Below are 13,082 nucleotides of genomic sequence, written 5' to 3'. Positions count from 1 at the left end.
TGGCTTTAATTGAACCCTTACCCCAGCACTAATGAAAATATGCAAATTTGGGGATGCTGAGCTGTTTATAACAAGAAAAAAGGCTGAAATCTTGTTTAAAGTGATAAATGGGACCCAGCCTTAACCATGCAGTAGCAATGGGCAGCCCCTCTATGATTATGGAGACAAATTGCAAACACAACCCTTGCTCATTGTGCAGGTTAGCGAAGACGGTGATTTACTTTCACTGTTGAATACTTAATTCAAGAAAGGTCACTCCGCTCAATTATTCACCCGCAGCAGAAAGGTAAATTACGTCGGATGCATGTGGGCTGGAGCTGAGAGAGAGGAGCTTTGCTTGAAGTTATCTAGATAACAGCTTAATAACTACCTTCCACAGATGCTAATGAGCGAGCATTGCTTATCCCTCGTCTTGCTGCCGCTGGGCAGGAGTCCCAGAGCCTTGCCTGGTGGAGATTTCTCCTTGCAAAACCTGGACCACCCAAGTAAGCACGTTCCCAGATTACAAGAGGTGAAATGTTTGCTGTTGAGAGATGTGCTGGCAGAGGTTGTAGAAAGCAAAATAATAGATGCATTTTGAAACCCATTTCTCTGTGCCCGCCCTCCCTGGCCGCCCAAAGGTTCTAATAACTAGTAGCTGAGGAAGTCGGTACCTGTCATTCCCTGAGCAAATTCTCTGCAGCTTGAGAGGGCTGCTAGCATGCAATGAGAAAGAAATTGATTTCATAATTAAAGGCTCCTACGAGGCTCTAGGTGGCCTCCTTTTCATCAGCCTCCCAGTAAATCAGCAAAAATGGAATAGGGAGTTCTGCTGTCTCTTTGCACTGGGACTGAATGAATGATCCAATCACCTCCAATGCGGGCAAGAGGCAGAATGACTCACCCTCCGAAGAGGCTACCCACTGCATCTATGAGTGAGTCACTGTTCTGGTCAGGATTCCTTACCATTGAGGCCATCAAGCAAAGGTAATGATGTATCTGGGACCCAGAGGGATGATGCTGAACACAAGAAAATGGCCACAAGGTAACGAGTTCAGCTCAACCACCCCTCACATGCAGTCCTCTGCACAAAATTCCTATCTCCTGTGCAGGAGTTTCATTTACAAATTTCAGGACATCCCCCCCCCCTGAATTTGTATGTATTGTGTAGTTTTCAAAGAGCTTTGCTGGATCAGACCAAAGCCCACGATTCACAGTGATAAATCAGATGCCTCTGGGAAGCCTGCAAGCAGCAGCTGAACACAGTCGCGCTCTCCCTACTTGCAATTTCCAGCAACTGGTATCAGAAGCCGACTGACTCCGACACTGGAGGTAAAACATAGCCATTGGCAGCCTTATCCTCCACAAATTTGTCTAATCTCCATTTATTATTGATACCTCTAGTAAGGTTTTCAAATGGCTTTCAACAGCAGAGATATGAAGCTAAACTTTGTGCCTTAGTCTCTTGCACTCCAGGTTCCGTCTTATTGCCCCCTGGGCAAGAAGGAAGGTTGTGCCTCGGAGCGCCGCGTCTGCATCAGGGAGCTGCATATGACTTATGTAAAAGTGCCCTCAATGCATAAGAATATTGCTAAGTTGCTGTGAGACTTTTATATACATATATATCCAAAGAAATGCAATAAATAAATAATAAATCCAATGTTGACCACAGCAAACTATGGCAAGTTCTTAAAGAAATGGGAGTGCCTGATCACCTCATCTGTCTCCTGAGAAATCTCTATGTGGGACAAGAAGCTACAGTTAGAACTGGATATGGAACAACTGATTGGTTCAAAATTGGAAAGGAGTACGACAAGGCTGCATATTGTCTCCCTGCTTATTTAACTTATATGCAGAATTCATCATGCGAAAGGCTGGGCTGGATGAATCCCAAGCCAGAATTAAGATTGCCGGAAGAAATATCAACAACCTCAGATATGCAGATGACACAACCTTGATGGCAGAAAGTGAGGAGGAATTAAAGGACCTTTTAATGAGGGTGAAAGAGGAGAGCGCAAAATATGGTCTGATGCTCAACAGCAAAAAAACTAAGATCATGGCCACTGGTCCCATCACCTCCTGGCAAATAGAAGGGGAAGAAATGGAGGCAGTGAGAGATTTTACTTTCTTGGGCTTCATGATCACTGCAGATGGTGACAGCAGTCACGAAATTAAAAGACGCCAGCTTCTTGGGAGAAAAGCAATGACAAACCTAGACAGCATCTTAAAAAGCAGAGATATCACCTTGCCAACAAAGGTCCGTATAGTTAAAGCTATGGTTTTCCCAGTAGTGATGTATGGAAGTGAGAGCTGGACTATCAAGAAGGCTGATCGCCGAAGAATTGATGCTTTTGAATTATGGTGCTGGAGGAGACTCTTGAGAGTCCCATGGACTGCAAGAAGATCAAACCGATCCATTCTTAAAGAAATCAGCCCTGAGTGCTCACTGGAAGGACAGATCCTGAAGCTGAGGCTCCAATACTTTGGCCACCTCATGAGAAGAGAAGACTCCCTGGAAAAGACCCTGATGTTGGGAAAGATGGAGGGCACAAGGAGAAGGGGATGACAGAGGATGAGATGGTTGGGCAGTGTTCTTGAAGCTACCAGCATGAGTTTGACCAAACTGCGGGAGGCAGTGGAAGACAGGAGTGCCTGGCGTGCTCTGGTCCAGGGGATCACGAAGAGTCGGACACGACTAAACGACTAAACAACAACAACAACAAATCCAATGTCAGCTTGCATTGGGCCCAGGCTACCTGAAAGATCATGTCTCCCTGTATGAACTTGCCTGGGTGCTAAGATCCTCAGATAAGCATCTTCTCTTAGTCCCATCAACACACTTAGTAGTCACACAAGAGACAGAGAGAATGCATTTTCTGTGGCTGCTCCCAGATGGTGAGATTCCCTTCCAAGGGAGAATAGACTGGCTCCCTTTTTGCCATCCCTCTGCCAGCAGGCTAAGACCCTCATTTTCAGACAGGTCTTTAGAAACTGAAGTGCAGACTGTGCTGACCACTGGGCTCTGTCAGGGCAAACTGTACTCTAATGCTGGTTCTAAGCGTGCTTTAATGTATTGTAACCATTGTTTTCATGTCATCTAATTACTTTGTACTTCATAACGATGTCTTTAAACAGTGGAAACAGCCACGAATCCCAGCTTGGGAGAAAGGCAGGATATAAATACATTAAACAAGCCAGCAGCAGGCCAGTGTAAAATCAGAAGGAAAAGCAGATATCATTTTAGGAGTTTAGCGATCACCGAGAGTCATCCCACACAACCTACCTGACTCCCGTGTGCGACCTCGCATCACCTCGCTCCAGGGTCCTGCCCCAATGGCGTTGAAAGCTTGGATCTGCAGCTCGTATTCTGTCCACTCCTCTAGATCCTCGATGGTGTGCTCCCTCTCCAACCGATCATTGATTACCTTTGTCAGTATCAGAGGCTGCACATCCACACACCAGTATTTGATCCTGTAACCCACTGACTCTGGGTTACCATTGTACTGGGAGTCAGGCAGAGGCTGGACATGGAGGGAAAGGGTGGCATGTTAGTGGTGGGCAAGATGGAGGTTTAAAAGTGCAGGGTGTGGTCTTCTGTGACATTTGTCACCCACATTGGGTCAGATCTTTCAGTTGGCACAAACAGGAGGAAACACCATATACTAACAGCCCTTTTATTCTCCAAGTGTGGATCCCGAGGGAGGTATCTGGAAGGTTTTGGTTTTTTAGGGGGGCTTGCAGGAGCTTGGGGGGAAACCCAAGAACACCCTAATGAGGATTGAGAGTGCTCAGTGGCCAAAGAATGTCGAATGTTCATCGACAGGGGGACACTGCCCCTCGCCTCCCAAAAGGAGCACATGAGGGAGAGGTGGGATGAAATGGAATATCCTGGAACAGGGCACACCTAGCTGGCTGGCTGGCACCTGAACAGGAACATGTCACACTGTAATATTTTGTTCACTTGTGGACCGTGAACATTGAACTTGGCACCAGTACAGTCATACCTCAGATCTTAAATGCCTTGGCTACTGAACAAATCGGCTCCGAGACGATTGAAATGCAGAACTGAGTGTTCCGGTTTTCAAATGTTATTTTGGAGGCTGAATGTCTGACGGGGCTTCCGCAGCTTCCCATTGGCTGCAGGAGCTTCCTGCAGCCAATCAGAAGCCGTGTTTGGGTTTTCCAATGTTTTGGAAGTCGAACGGACTTCCAGAACGGATTCCATTTGACTTCCAAGATGTGACTGTTTGGATTTAGTGCCTTGATGTTAAGGCTGCAGTGGCCAGCCCTGGACTGGATCAGTCATGTCCATATCCGCTTCGGTGGAAGGGTAATGATGGGAAGGGGAGCAGAAAACTCCTTTAATCCCAACCCTGCACAGGATCAGCTCAACATTGTCACAACTTGCAAGCGTGTTGCAGATAGGCAGATCTGTCTTTGCTCCTCAACTCAGGAAGCACAGAATATTCTCCTTTCTTTTTTGTCTCATTGGCCCATAAATGAGGCTTTAATTCATGGGTGTAAAAATCTCCGGAGCTGATAGTTCTTTCTGGACCATTATCAGAGACGCACAAATGGCCAGCAACAATATTAATGCAGTTAATTGCAAAGTCACATGATACGCCCCTTTCATCTTTGCCTGCCTCGCTGGCTCTCTGCCCATTCATCCATCTTCTCTGCTTACAATAACTTCCCGCCTCTTTGACCGGGATCCAAAGAGCTACTTTCGGCACACACCCAAAGCTTGGGTGCACCTGGCAGGATCTGCAGCTTGTTCTCCCTTGAGCAGCAAGCTCCCAAGACCAGATGCCAAATATGAGTAGACATTTATTCCCTGTTGTTATAGGAATGCCCTGATGACTTGGAGAATTCAAAGGGGTTCTGAGCATTCAGGAAACGTATGCACAAAACGTTTTCCTGATTGCCAGACGAGCTGCAGCAGTTCCCGTCTTACATAAGAGCCTCTGGGAGCATCCGCTGGGTGCTGAGAAGATAACCAGGAAGAAATATCCTTGGGAAGGCTGTTTGGAGTGGAATAGCAGAGGAAATTGGAATAATTGAATGGATTTCAGTCAGATAGGCTGAGGGGTGGGTACAGCAGTCAAAGCCACATGATAAATTCATTTATCAATGGCCCTGCAATTTATCACCCGATTCCAGAGTTAATCACTTAGCTCTGCAATCTATCACATGGATATAACCTCCACATTGGCACTGTTTCCTTCTGTGTAGGGGAAAAAAATCTCTTTGCAATTTCAGTAACTTAGGATGAAAGTGGCTACACAATGAACCAAATTTCATGGCATTTCTTCAGAAACACATCAACATAAGCAAACAAGAGGCAGCATCTGGTCTATTCCAATTATATCACATTTATAATTCCTCGCTATGCTTTTATTGTTTGGTCCATTAGTGAGCACATCCTATCCTGGCATATAGCCAGAAATGTGGAGCTTCAGATATGACCGCAGTGCTTGGGAAAAAGGAAATAAATGGCTTTCTCTGCAAAAGTCATTTGTGAGTTTTGGACTCCTTGCCTAAGGGAAAAGTTTGAATGTTGTTCCTCCTCCTGCGCTGTTTTGTTATGATCAACTTACCACCCAGCGGATCCACAAGCTGGTCTCACTGGCTGTGCGCACAGTCACACTGCCTGGCGCAACATCTGGTGGTGCCTGGAGAGTTTGGATGACACGCGACGGCTGGCTGAGCGGACTTTGCCCGACCACATTCACCTGCCTCATCCTGAACCTGAAGGACACAGAGAGGAACAAACAGAAAGTGTACAGAAAGATTTAGAAGAGCCACGCAGGGTTGAAAACAGAACCTCTGGAAATCCTTGTTCATCAAACTGATTTTTTTAAAGTGACTAACAGCAGCATTGGTCAAAGAAAAATGGCAGGTGACATATGTTCCTTGCTCTGTTACAACTGTGAGATTTTCAAGGGGCAAATAGATTCTTTTTGATCAGATAACTCAAACTGAAAGAATGATAATGACAGCCCACTGAGCAGGTCAAAAAATATATATTGGAAAGCGCAATATAAGAAAATGGCAGATTTCTTGTTTGGGCTTTCAAGTAATTACAGAAATTTTAGTTTCTAAAATTTCACTCCCAATATGCCACTAACTGTGGCCAAGGTTTGTTCTTGGCTTATTGATCATGGTTTGTTGGAGCAAAACTAACCAGGATTCCTAGTTGGGAGGTCATGCTGAGCCAGAGGTCATGGTTTGTTTCTCCTCAGCACCTGAATATTTCCCTGTTTCATTCTTTATTATTTCATTCTTTATTACAGTTTCACACAAAGAACAAACAGCATCTAAAATGAACAAGGGTGAGCTTGACTCTCAGCCTCCCTGATTAAAATTTGTTCTCCCCAATTAGAATCGGCCATCATTACCTAAAGCTTTAGTTGGTTAACCCACTGATTAAACCAATTAGAGGTTGCTTCCCTTCTCTTTGCAAATGTGGCTATCAAATCGAGTTGAATCCAGAAAGAAGCAACCGTATCCTTAAATCCATTTACGTTTGAGCAACTTTCTCTGGAATGAGTCCATTGCCAAAGACTTCCCTAATGATCCCTGCCCAAACACCATTGATGTGGAACAAATAGCTTGCCTTTGATGCAAGATTTCCAAATATGAACACTTGGATCAAAACCAATCCCATTTGTTCCAAATCATGACAGCAATCACTCCTCCTTGTGATGGCACCAGTTTTAGAAAAGGCATTAGAGGTGCATACGGCCATCATAACAAAAGAGACAGGAGAGGCTGTCCGTTCAGGCTTCCTTGTGCTAACACGTTAGCTGCTCAACTTGTCCCTGCTGACTACTGGCTTTCTGGCATTAAAAGACTGGGATTGAAGAAAGGTTGTGCGAGCTTGTGTAATGCCATTAGTCTATCTGCTCAGATCTCGTTAAGGAAGTGCATTAAAGGAAAATGCATTAAGCAAAACAACACCATTAATTTCCCAAACACTGACAGGGCACAGTACAAAAGAAGCACATTTGACAAAGATGCAGTCTAAGTCCAATAATTAGTGCTTTCTATTCCCTCCCACCTTTTCATCATGTAGGAATGCCGTGCCAAGACCTGGCAAGATGATGGAGCTGATAAGCCCAAGTGGCATTTGGGAGACGCGACTCATTTCATCATCTTATGGACAGTCACACAATAGCTTCAGAGGGCTCAAAAGGATGGCGAATGTGAGGGAAGAAATTCAGTTTGGAGATCAATTTGCAAAAGCGTAATGGATGGATCAGAGCAGACTCTTACGTTGGGTTAGCTAGTGTCGTATAATGGACTTCTCATCAAGCAATGCACCCAGGTAGCATTGCCAGCAGCTGTCCCCCTGCCTGCCCACCCTCCTGTCCTGCTCCTGTGTGGCAATCTGATACAGGGAAGTGAAGCAGGAACAGCTTTTAAGTATGATAAGCAAGTAGGTCAGTCAGAGCTATTCCCCAGCATATTCCTTCATGCCTGTTCCCAGGTGACATTATTCAGTTGGTCTCATAAACATCCAAAAGTGCTGTTAACGCAATCTATTATGATGATGAAAAATTTCACCCAACTTCAACTCAAAGGCTGGGGCTACAGAGCCAAGGAAATGCATATGCATTACTGTAAAAGTAGCAAAGGTGTCGAGCTGGAATGAAATAAGCCAGAAAGAAAGGCTGTTTCTATTTTCTGGTGCTCGCTTGTTCCTTACAAAGAAGTGCTCCATTTTCCTCTACGGAGAACTCTCTCACCACTTCTGTCCCAACACTTAGCTTTATCAGAAGCATATATGAATGCAGCAGATGACTTATATAAATAACTGAATCTGGTCAAACATACACCAGGCCTATTTTCTGAATTGTGGGAATGTGACTCACAGCTGCTAAAAACTCCTCCACTCCAGGATCTCAGAATGCTTTTAGGCAACAATGTTCTATTGTGAAGAGTACTTGCTAAAATAGCAACATTACAGACCTTTGCCCTTGTTCCTCGCCATTTGATATAACTTATTTAGACCGAAATGCCTTGTCAAGAGGGACACATTAAGTTGATGTTGAGGAATAAGTACGAACAAGGGAAATGCTATCAGCAACCTTATTGCATTTGCAAATACTTTCCAGAGACTCTCTTAGATCAGGAACAACAAAAAAAGCCCATGGCACTTTTAAGTCCTAACACATTTATTGTGAAATAAACAATGGTGGCTGAGAGGCAGGAGGTGAGAAGGGAAGTGAGGCTGATGAAAGTGCCACTGGTTGCCTGCTTTTGTGGTGCCACGCTAATATGCAGCTAACCTTCTATGTAATTTTTTCCAAATGTCATTTTATATTGAAATACGTCATAATATAATTTTGTATTGAAATGGTGAGGTTATTTAAAAGTAAATGCGCTGGAGAGTTTGATTTGCATTTATCTGTCTACCTGGTGAAAGTGCAGCCTGCCCTTTGATGTAAAGACATTTCCAGGACAAAAATTAAGGCAAAAACAAATATACCGTATTTTTCGCCCCATAGGACGCACCGCCCCATAGGACGCACCTAGGTTTTTTTTTGGAGGGGAATAAAGAATTTTTTTTTATTTCCCCCCCAGGCACGGGTCTCGTGCGGGGGAAGCCCGAGCTTCCCCCGACCCCAGCCCCGAGAACAGCCTGCTATCCGCAGGCCTAGGGAGCCTGGCGGGAAGTCGCCCTGGTCTCCCCAGGCTTGCGGAGAGCTGCGCGAAGCCTGGTTGCGCTCTTCAGCGCGCCCCAGGCTTCGGAATGCAGGCAGCTCTGCGCAACCCTTCGGAGACCGGCGCGACTTCGCGCCAGGCTCCCTAGGCTTGCACAGAGCTGCATGAAGCCCGGGACTGCAGGCAGCTCTGCGCAACCCTCGGGAGAGTCTCCCAAGGGTTGCACAGAGCTGCCTGAAGCCTGGAGAGAGAGAGGGGTCGGTGCACACCGACCCCTCTCGCTCTCCAGGCTTCAGCGAAAGCCTGCATTTGCTCCATATGTCGCACACACATTTCCCCTTCATTTTTGGAGGGGGAAAAGTGCGTCCTATAGGGCGAAAAATACGGTAGTAAACAAGAGATTAAAAAGCAGCAACAATAAACAAAGCAGCAGTTTAAAAGTGTTTCCACCCCAGTTTTGCACCAAAGCTTTTGCTTGTGTTTTTTTTTACCAAAGCCTGGGAATCATGCCTCTCAGGCACCAACCAGGCCCAGAATAACTTCAGAAAAGTTATTGCTCCTTAAATCTGCATTTCTGGGGCAGCTTCACAGGCTAAGGAGGTGGAATTTTCAAATATAGTCAAAGAAGGTCAGGCAGAATTGTTAAATTAAATTAGGAGTGGGATGTCCCTCTTATTGACGGCACTTGACATTGATGGGAGTCTTGTTTGGTTCTGCAGCACCCCTGAGTTCATTTAAGTAGAATGATGGGGCTGGGGTGAGAAGAAAAGAGAAGTAAGTTATACTGACTTCAGCCACTGAATCAAGCCAAAGTGATATAATGAGCATTCAGCCAATTTCAGTCCAGCTTCCCCACAAACGAAACAAGATCAATTTTAATTGAACTGGTGCAACTTTTAGTCTAGACAAAATCTGCATCAGGTATGTGTTCAGTTATTCAACGGCACTATTTAGCAGTGCACTTTACATACCTTGCTCCCATTGCCAAATTGATTAATTATTTTGCTACGTGAAGGTGACAATTAAAATACATCAAGTGGGGTCGTTGAAGTGCAAACGCTTTCAAGGTGTAAATTTTCTTCCATCATTCCTCCCACCAGCTGCTTGCAGGCTGGGAAGCTGCCCCTTGCTGACACTTGGTAGCATGTTGGCGCAGCAATTAATTACTTGCTGTTCTCACCTGTAATGAGTATACGGCGTGAGGTTTGGGATCTCCAGCATCTGAGCATCTGATTCTTTCTCCACTTCACACAAAGTTATCCATTCCTCTTCCTCTCCTATAACACCAACCTGTGGAGAGGGTGGGAAGTTATTTTTTCCTTCGTCATTTAGACAACATCACACTTGGGAAATGTTCCTTGGAATATAGTCAGACATGCCCTTTTTCTTTTCAGTGGAGAGAATCACACATTGGTTCCCTGTCTACCCCATCACCTCCCCTTCCTCTGTTATTTCCCCTGAGTTGAATTATAATTTGTATGATCTTTGGGGTGAGGACCTCTATTTAGTGCCATGAACACTGAGAGCACTAGTTTAGGTAAGTAGGTCAGGCTGAGAGTGTGTGACTGGCTCACCCAGTAAGCTTTATGGCAAAGTGAATCCTGATATCTTGCAGGTCCTAGTCCAATGCTCTATTACCCCACACTGATATTAGAATCCTTGACCTCTTTGCCCGCTTCAGTGGGGAACAAAGACCTACCGTTCCCATTTCCCTGATCAAGACTATTGACCATCATTTTCAAGGCATGTTGCAAGTACAAACAAATTGCAAAACCAAAAAACAATTGTTGGCTAAAAAATGGGAAGAGGGCACCAAACTGAACAGCTGAGGGAGGGGGAACCCAGCACAAATTAAGTGACCCTGAAGGCTCAGGCAAACAAAACTCCTAAAAATGGGTGCCAGGTGGATAAGACACTGCAAAGCCAAGGCACCCCAACTGAGGATTCCTGGCCTCTGAGAGAAGGGCCTCTCCAGATGGTATCAGCCAACCGGCCATCTTGCACAGGAGCAAGCAGTCCTTTGCAGGCAAAGTCGTTATCCCATTGCCCCTTGCAGTATTCCTTTAAAAGGACACAAAACTCATGGTTACACTCCCCTTGTGAACTGCTGGCTTTCAGGCAACCCAGGGGAGCCATCAGTAACAATGCTTGATGGTACCACCAGCCCAGCAAGCGGTAGTTTGAGCAGTAAACCAAGCATCAGTTTTTGCAGACAGAGAAAGATCCATAATCCACACAAGATCAATGATGATGGTGGAGATCCAACCCAGAGGTTGATTTCTTGTTATGAGAAATGGGATAACATGGAACGTTCTGACTTCCACCATGGGCTGCTTCAAGGCACCTCTCATCAGGGAGTAACTCACAAAAACTCAAGGAGTCAGTAATGTTTTATGACTACATGCAAAGCCATATTAAATGTCAAGATTATCCAGTCCACGAGGGACTTTGGTTTCTTAGCATTTAGCTTATTTTCTTCACACATTACATTATTTTATGAAACCATCCCTGGGCTATAAGTGCAACCGTGCTCCCACCCCTGATTTTGCAAACTGTCAAATTTCATATAAATTTCCATAGTAAACTTTGCAAAAACATGCATTTTATTTGTTCGTGGTAGCATAATTTCTTTTCTTTTCTTTTTGTTATCCTGTTTGTACTCTTCATATGTTTTGAGTGCCCTGGAAGAAGGATTTTTCTAGAATACACTGGGTATACAATAAACCACATTTCCAGCACCGGAAATATAGAAGAGGATTCACAGAAAAACAGAGGTAGGTCAGAAAAGTAGGTAGATCCAGGGGGCCTATCCTTGCCTATTGAACAAATAAAAAATAAAAATGCCCACATGCTTCTAGCTCCGAGAGCTAGAATCTTTAAAAATAAAAAAATAACTCAAACACTCGGGAGTTTGCTTCAATGTCTGGAATCTACATTGGACACTACCTCCTGCACTTTGCAGAGTGAAATTTTTTTTTGGCATCCATTTCCAGAGCTCAGGGATATTGGAGGATCATGCTTCTGTGCAAAGATCTGAAATGGAACAAAAGCCGAAGAACAAAGGAGCTTTAGATATCCCTGCTGGCTAAGCAGCTTGGAGACTATGCAGCGCTTTGTATTAATTAGCCACTGTAAGTGGCCAACAGCCAGCTCAGCAAAGCCCATCTGCAAGAACTGCGCCAGCAGGGTCAGAGCGCTAATAGGGATTTGAAGCATTTCTTCCCCCATGGCACCTTTAGGGGAGAGGGCTGGGCACTCTTAAAGAGGAAGAGATGGGAAAGAAGGCAGCAATGGCCGAGGTCTTAAAACAGCGGGAAGGATACAGCAGGCTAGAGAATTTACAGCAATAAACAGTTGCCGCCAACTTATTGCAGCAACAACACATTCGCAAAAAAAACCCCACAGCGATCCTCCCACAGTTAAGAAAATGGGTCCGGAAAGTGACATGCAGCTTGAATTTCCACTACTAAATTGAAAGCCATTTTCTATAGATGCAGGTAGGGCATCCCCCTGATGAAAGCCCTATTTGACAGGCATTGGCAATTAGAGTGGTGAGCACATTCGGTTTCGTAAGAGGAGTGCCACTCAGAGCTGTTTTGGGTCTAGGTCTCTTTGGTTCCCTTTGCCCATCTTTCTTGTCATCATGACAATTTCAATCTTTAGCTGAAGCTCCACCTTAACTAATTAAATTGAAAGGTTTCTACCCCACCTTTCATTCAGATGATCCTTGAGGTAGCTTGCAACAGATGGCAATGATACAGAATGCAGTAATACAGAATGAAGGAACAACAGACACTTGCAGGCCTTAGGAGTCTACAGCTCTGCAGTCCCGGGGCAAATGGCTGCTAGAGCAGTTCTTTCTGCCAGGGAGGGGACAAAATGAAAGGCTGGCCATCTCCTTGCTGTGCTCTTCCTACTGCAATCCACAAAAATCAAAGAAGTACCTGGGAAATCCATGATGAGAAAGAAAGATGGGAAGCTACCTTGTACTGAGTCAGACCATTGATCCATCTATCTCAGCAAATGGGACAGGTGGGTTTCTGTTCCAGTCCTACCTGGGGACGCCAGAGATCAGGAGCAGGAAAACATCACAGCAAAGGAGTGCAACCCCACAGTGGCCCTTAGTGGCTGTGGGGAAGCCCCAATGCCCTTCATGTCCTTTTTTGTGTGCCTCCTCCTCGAGAGGTCTGGAGGGTGGCAACACGAGAACGGGGCCTTCTGTGCAGTGGCTCCCTGCCTGTGGAATGCTCTTCCCAGGGAAGTACGCCTGGGGCCTTCCTTATACACCTTTAGGTGCCAGGCAAAAACGTTTCATTTTTAATCAGGCCTTGGGTTGGTTTGATTGACATTCTATGCCCTTTTGAAATGTGTGTTTTTTGCGGGGGGTGGTGGTGGTGAGTGGGTATTGCTATATTGTGGTTTAATGTTTTGATTTT

At 45.2% G+C, this 13,082-nt stretch overlaps 1 protein-coding gene across 5 annotated transcripts in view; it reads right to left on the bottom strand.

Annotated features, from left to right (window-relative positions):
- SDK1 (sidekick cell adhesion molecule 1) overlaps positions 1–13,082 on the bottom strand; it is a 589,097-nt gene that overhangs the window by 113,028 nt on the left and 462,987 nt on the right. For all 5 annotated transcript variants that reach the window (XM_053365834.1, XM_053365835.1, XM_053365836.1 and 2 more), the window contains exons 24-26: positions 9,827–9,936; positions 5,577–5,727; positions 3,263–3,500 (exon numbers count right to left, since the gene is read on the bottom strand). In XM_053365834.1, coding sequence (XP_053221809.1) covers positions 3,263–3,500; positions 5,577–5,727; positions 9,827–9,936 — 499 coding nt within the window. The remainder of the gene's footprint in view (positions 1–3,262; positions 3,501–5,576; positions 5,728–9,826; positions 9,937–13,082) is intronic.

Source organism: Podarcis raffonei, chromosome 14 (assembly GCF_027172205.1).
Source record: "Podarcis raffonei isolate rPodRaf1 chromosome 14, rPodRaf1.pri, whole genome shotgun sequence".
In the NCBI taxonomy this organism is placed as follows: Eukaryota; Metazoa; Chordata; class Lepidosauria; order Squamata; family Lacertidae; genus Podarcis; species Podarcis raffonei.
The sequence above is the reverse complement of the archived record's forward strand: the minus strand, read 5'-3'. Positions and strand labels throughout refer to the sequence as shown.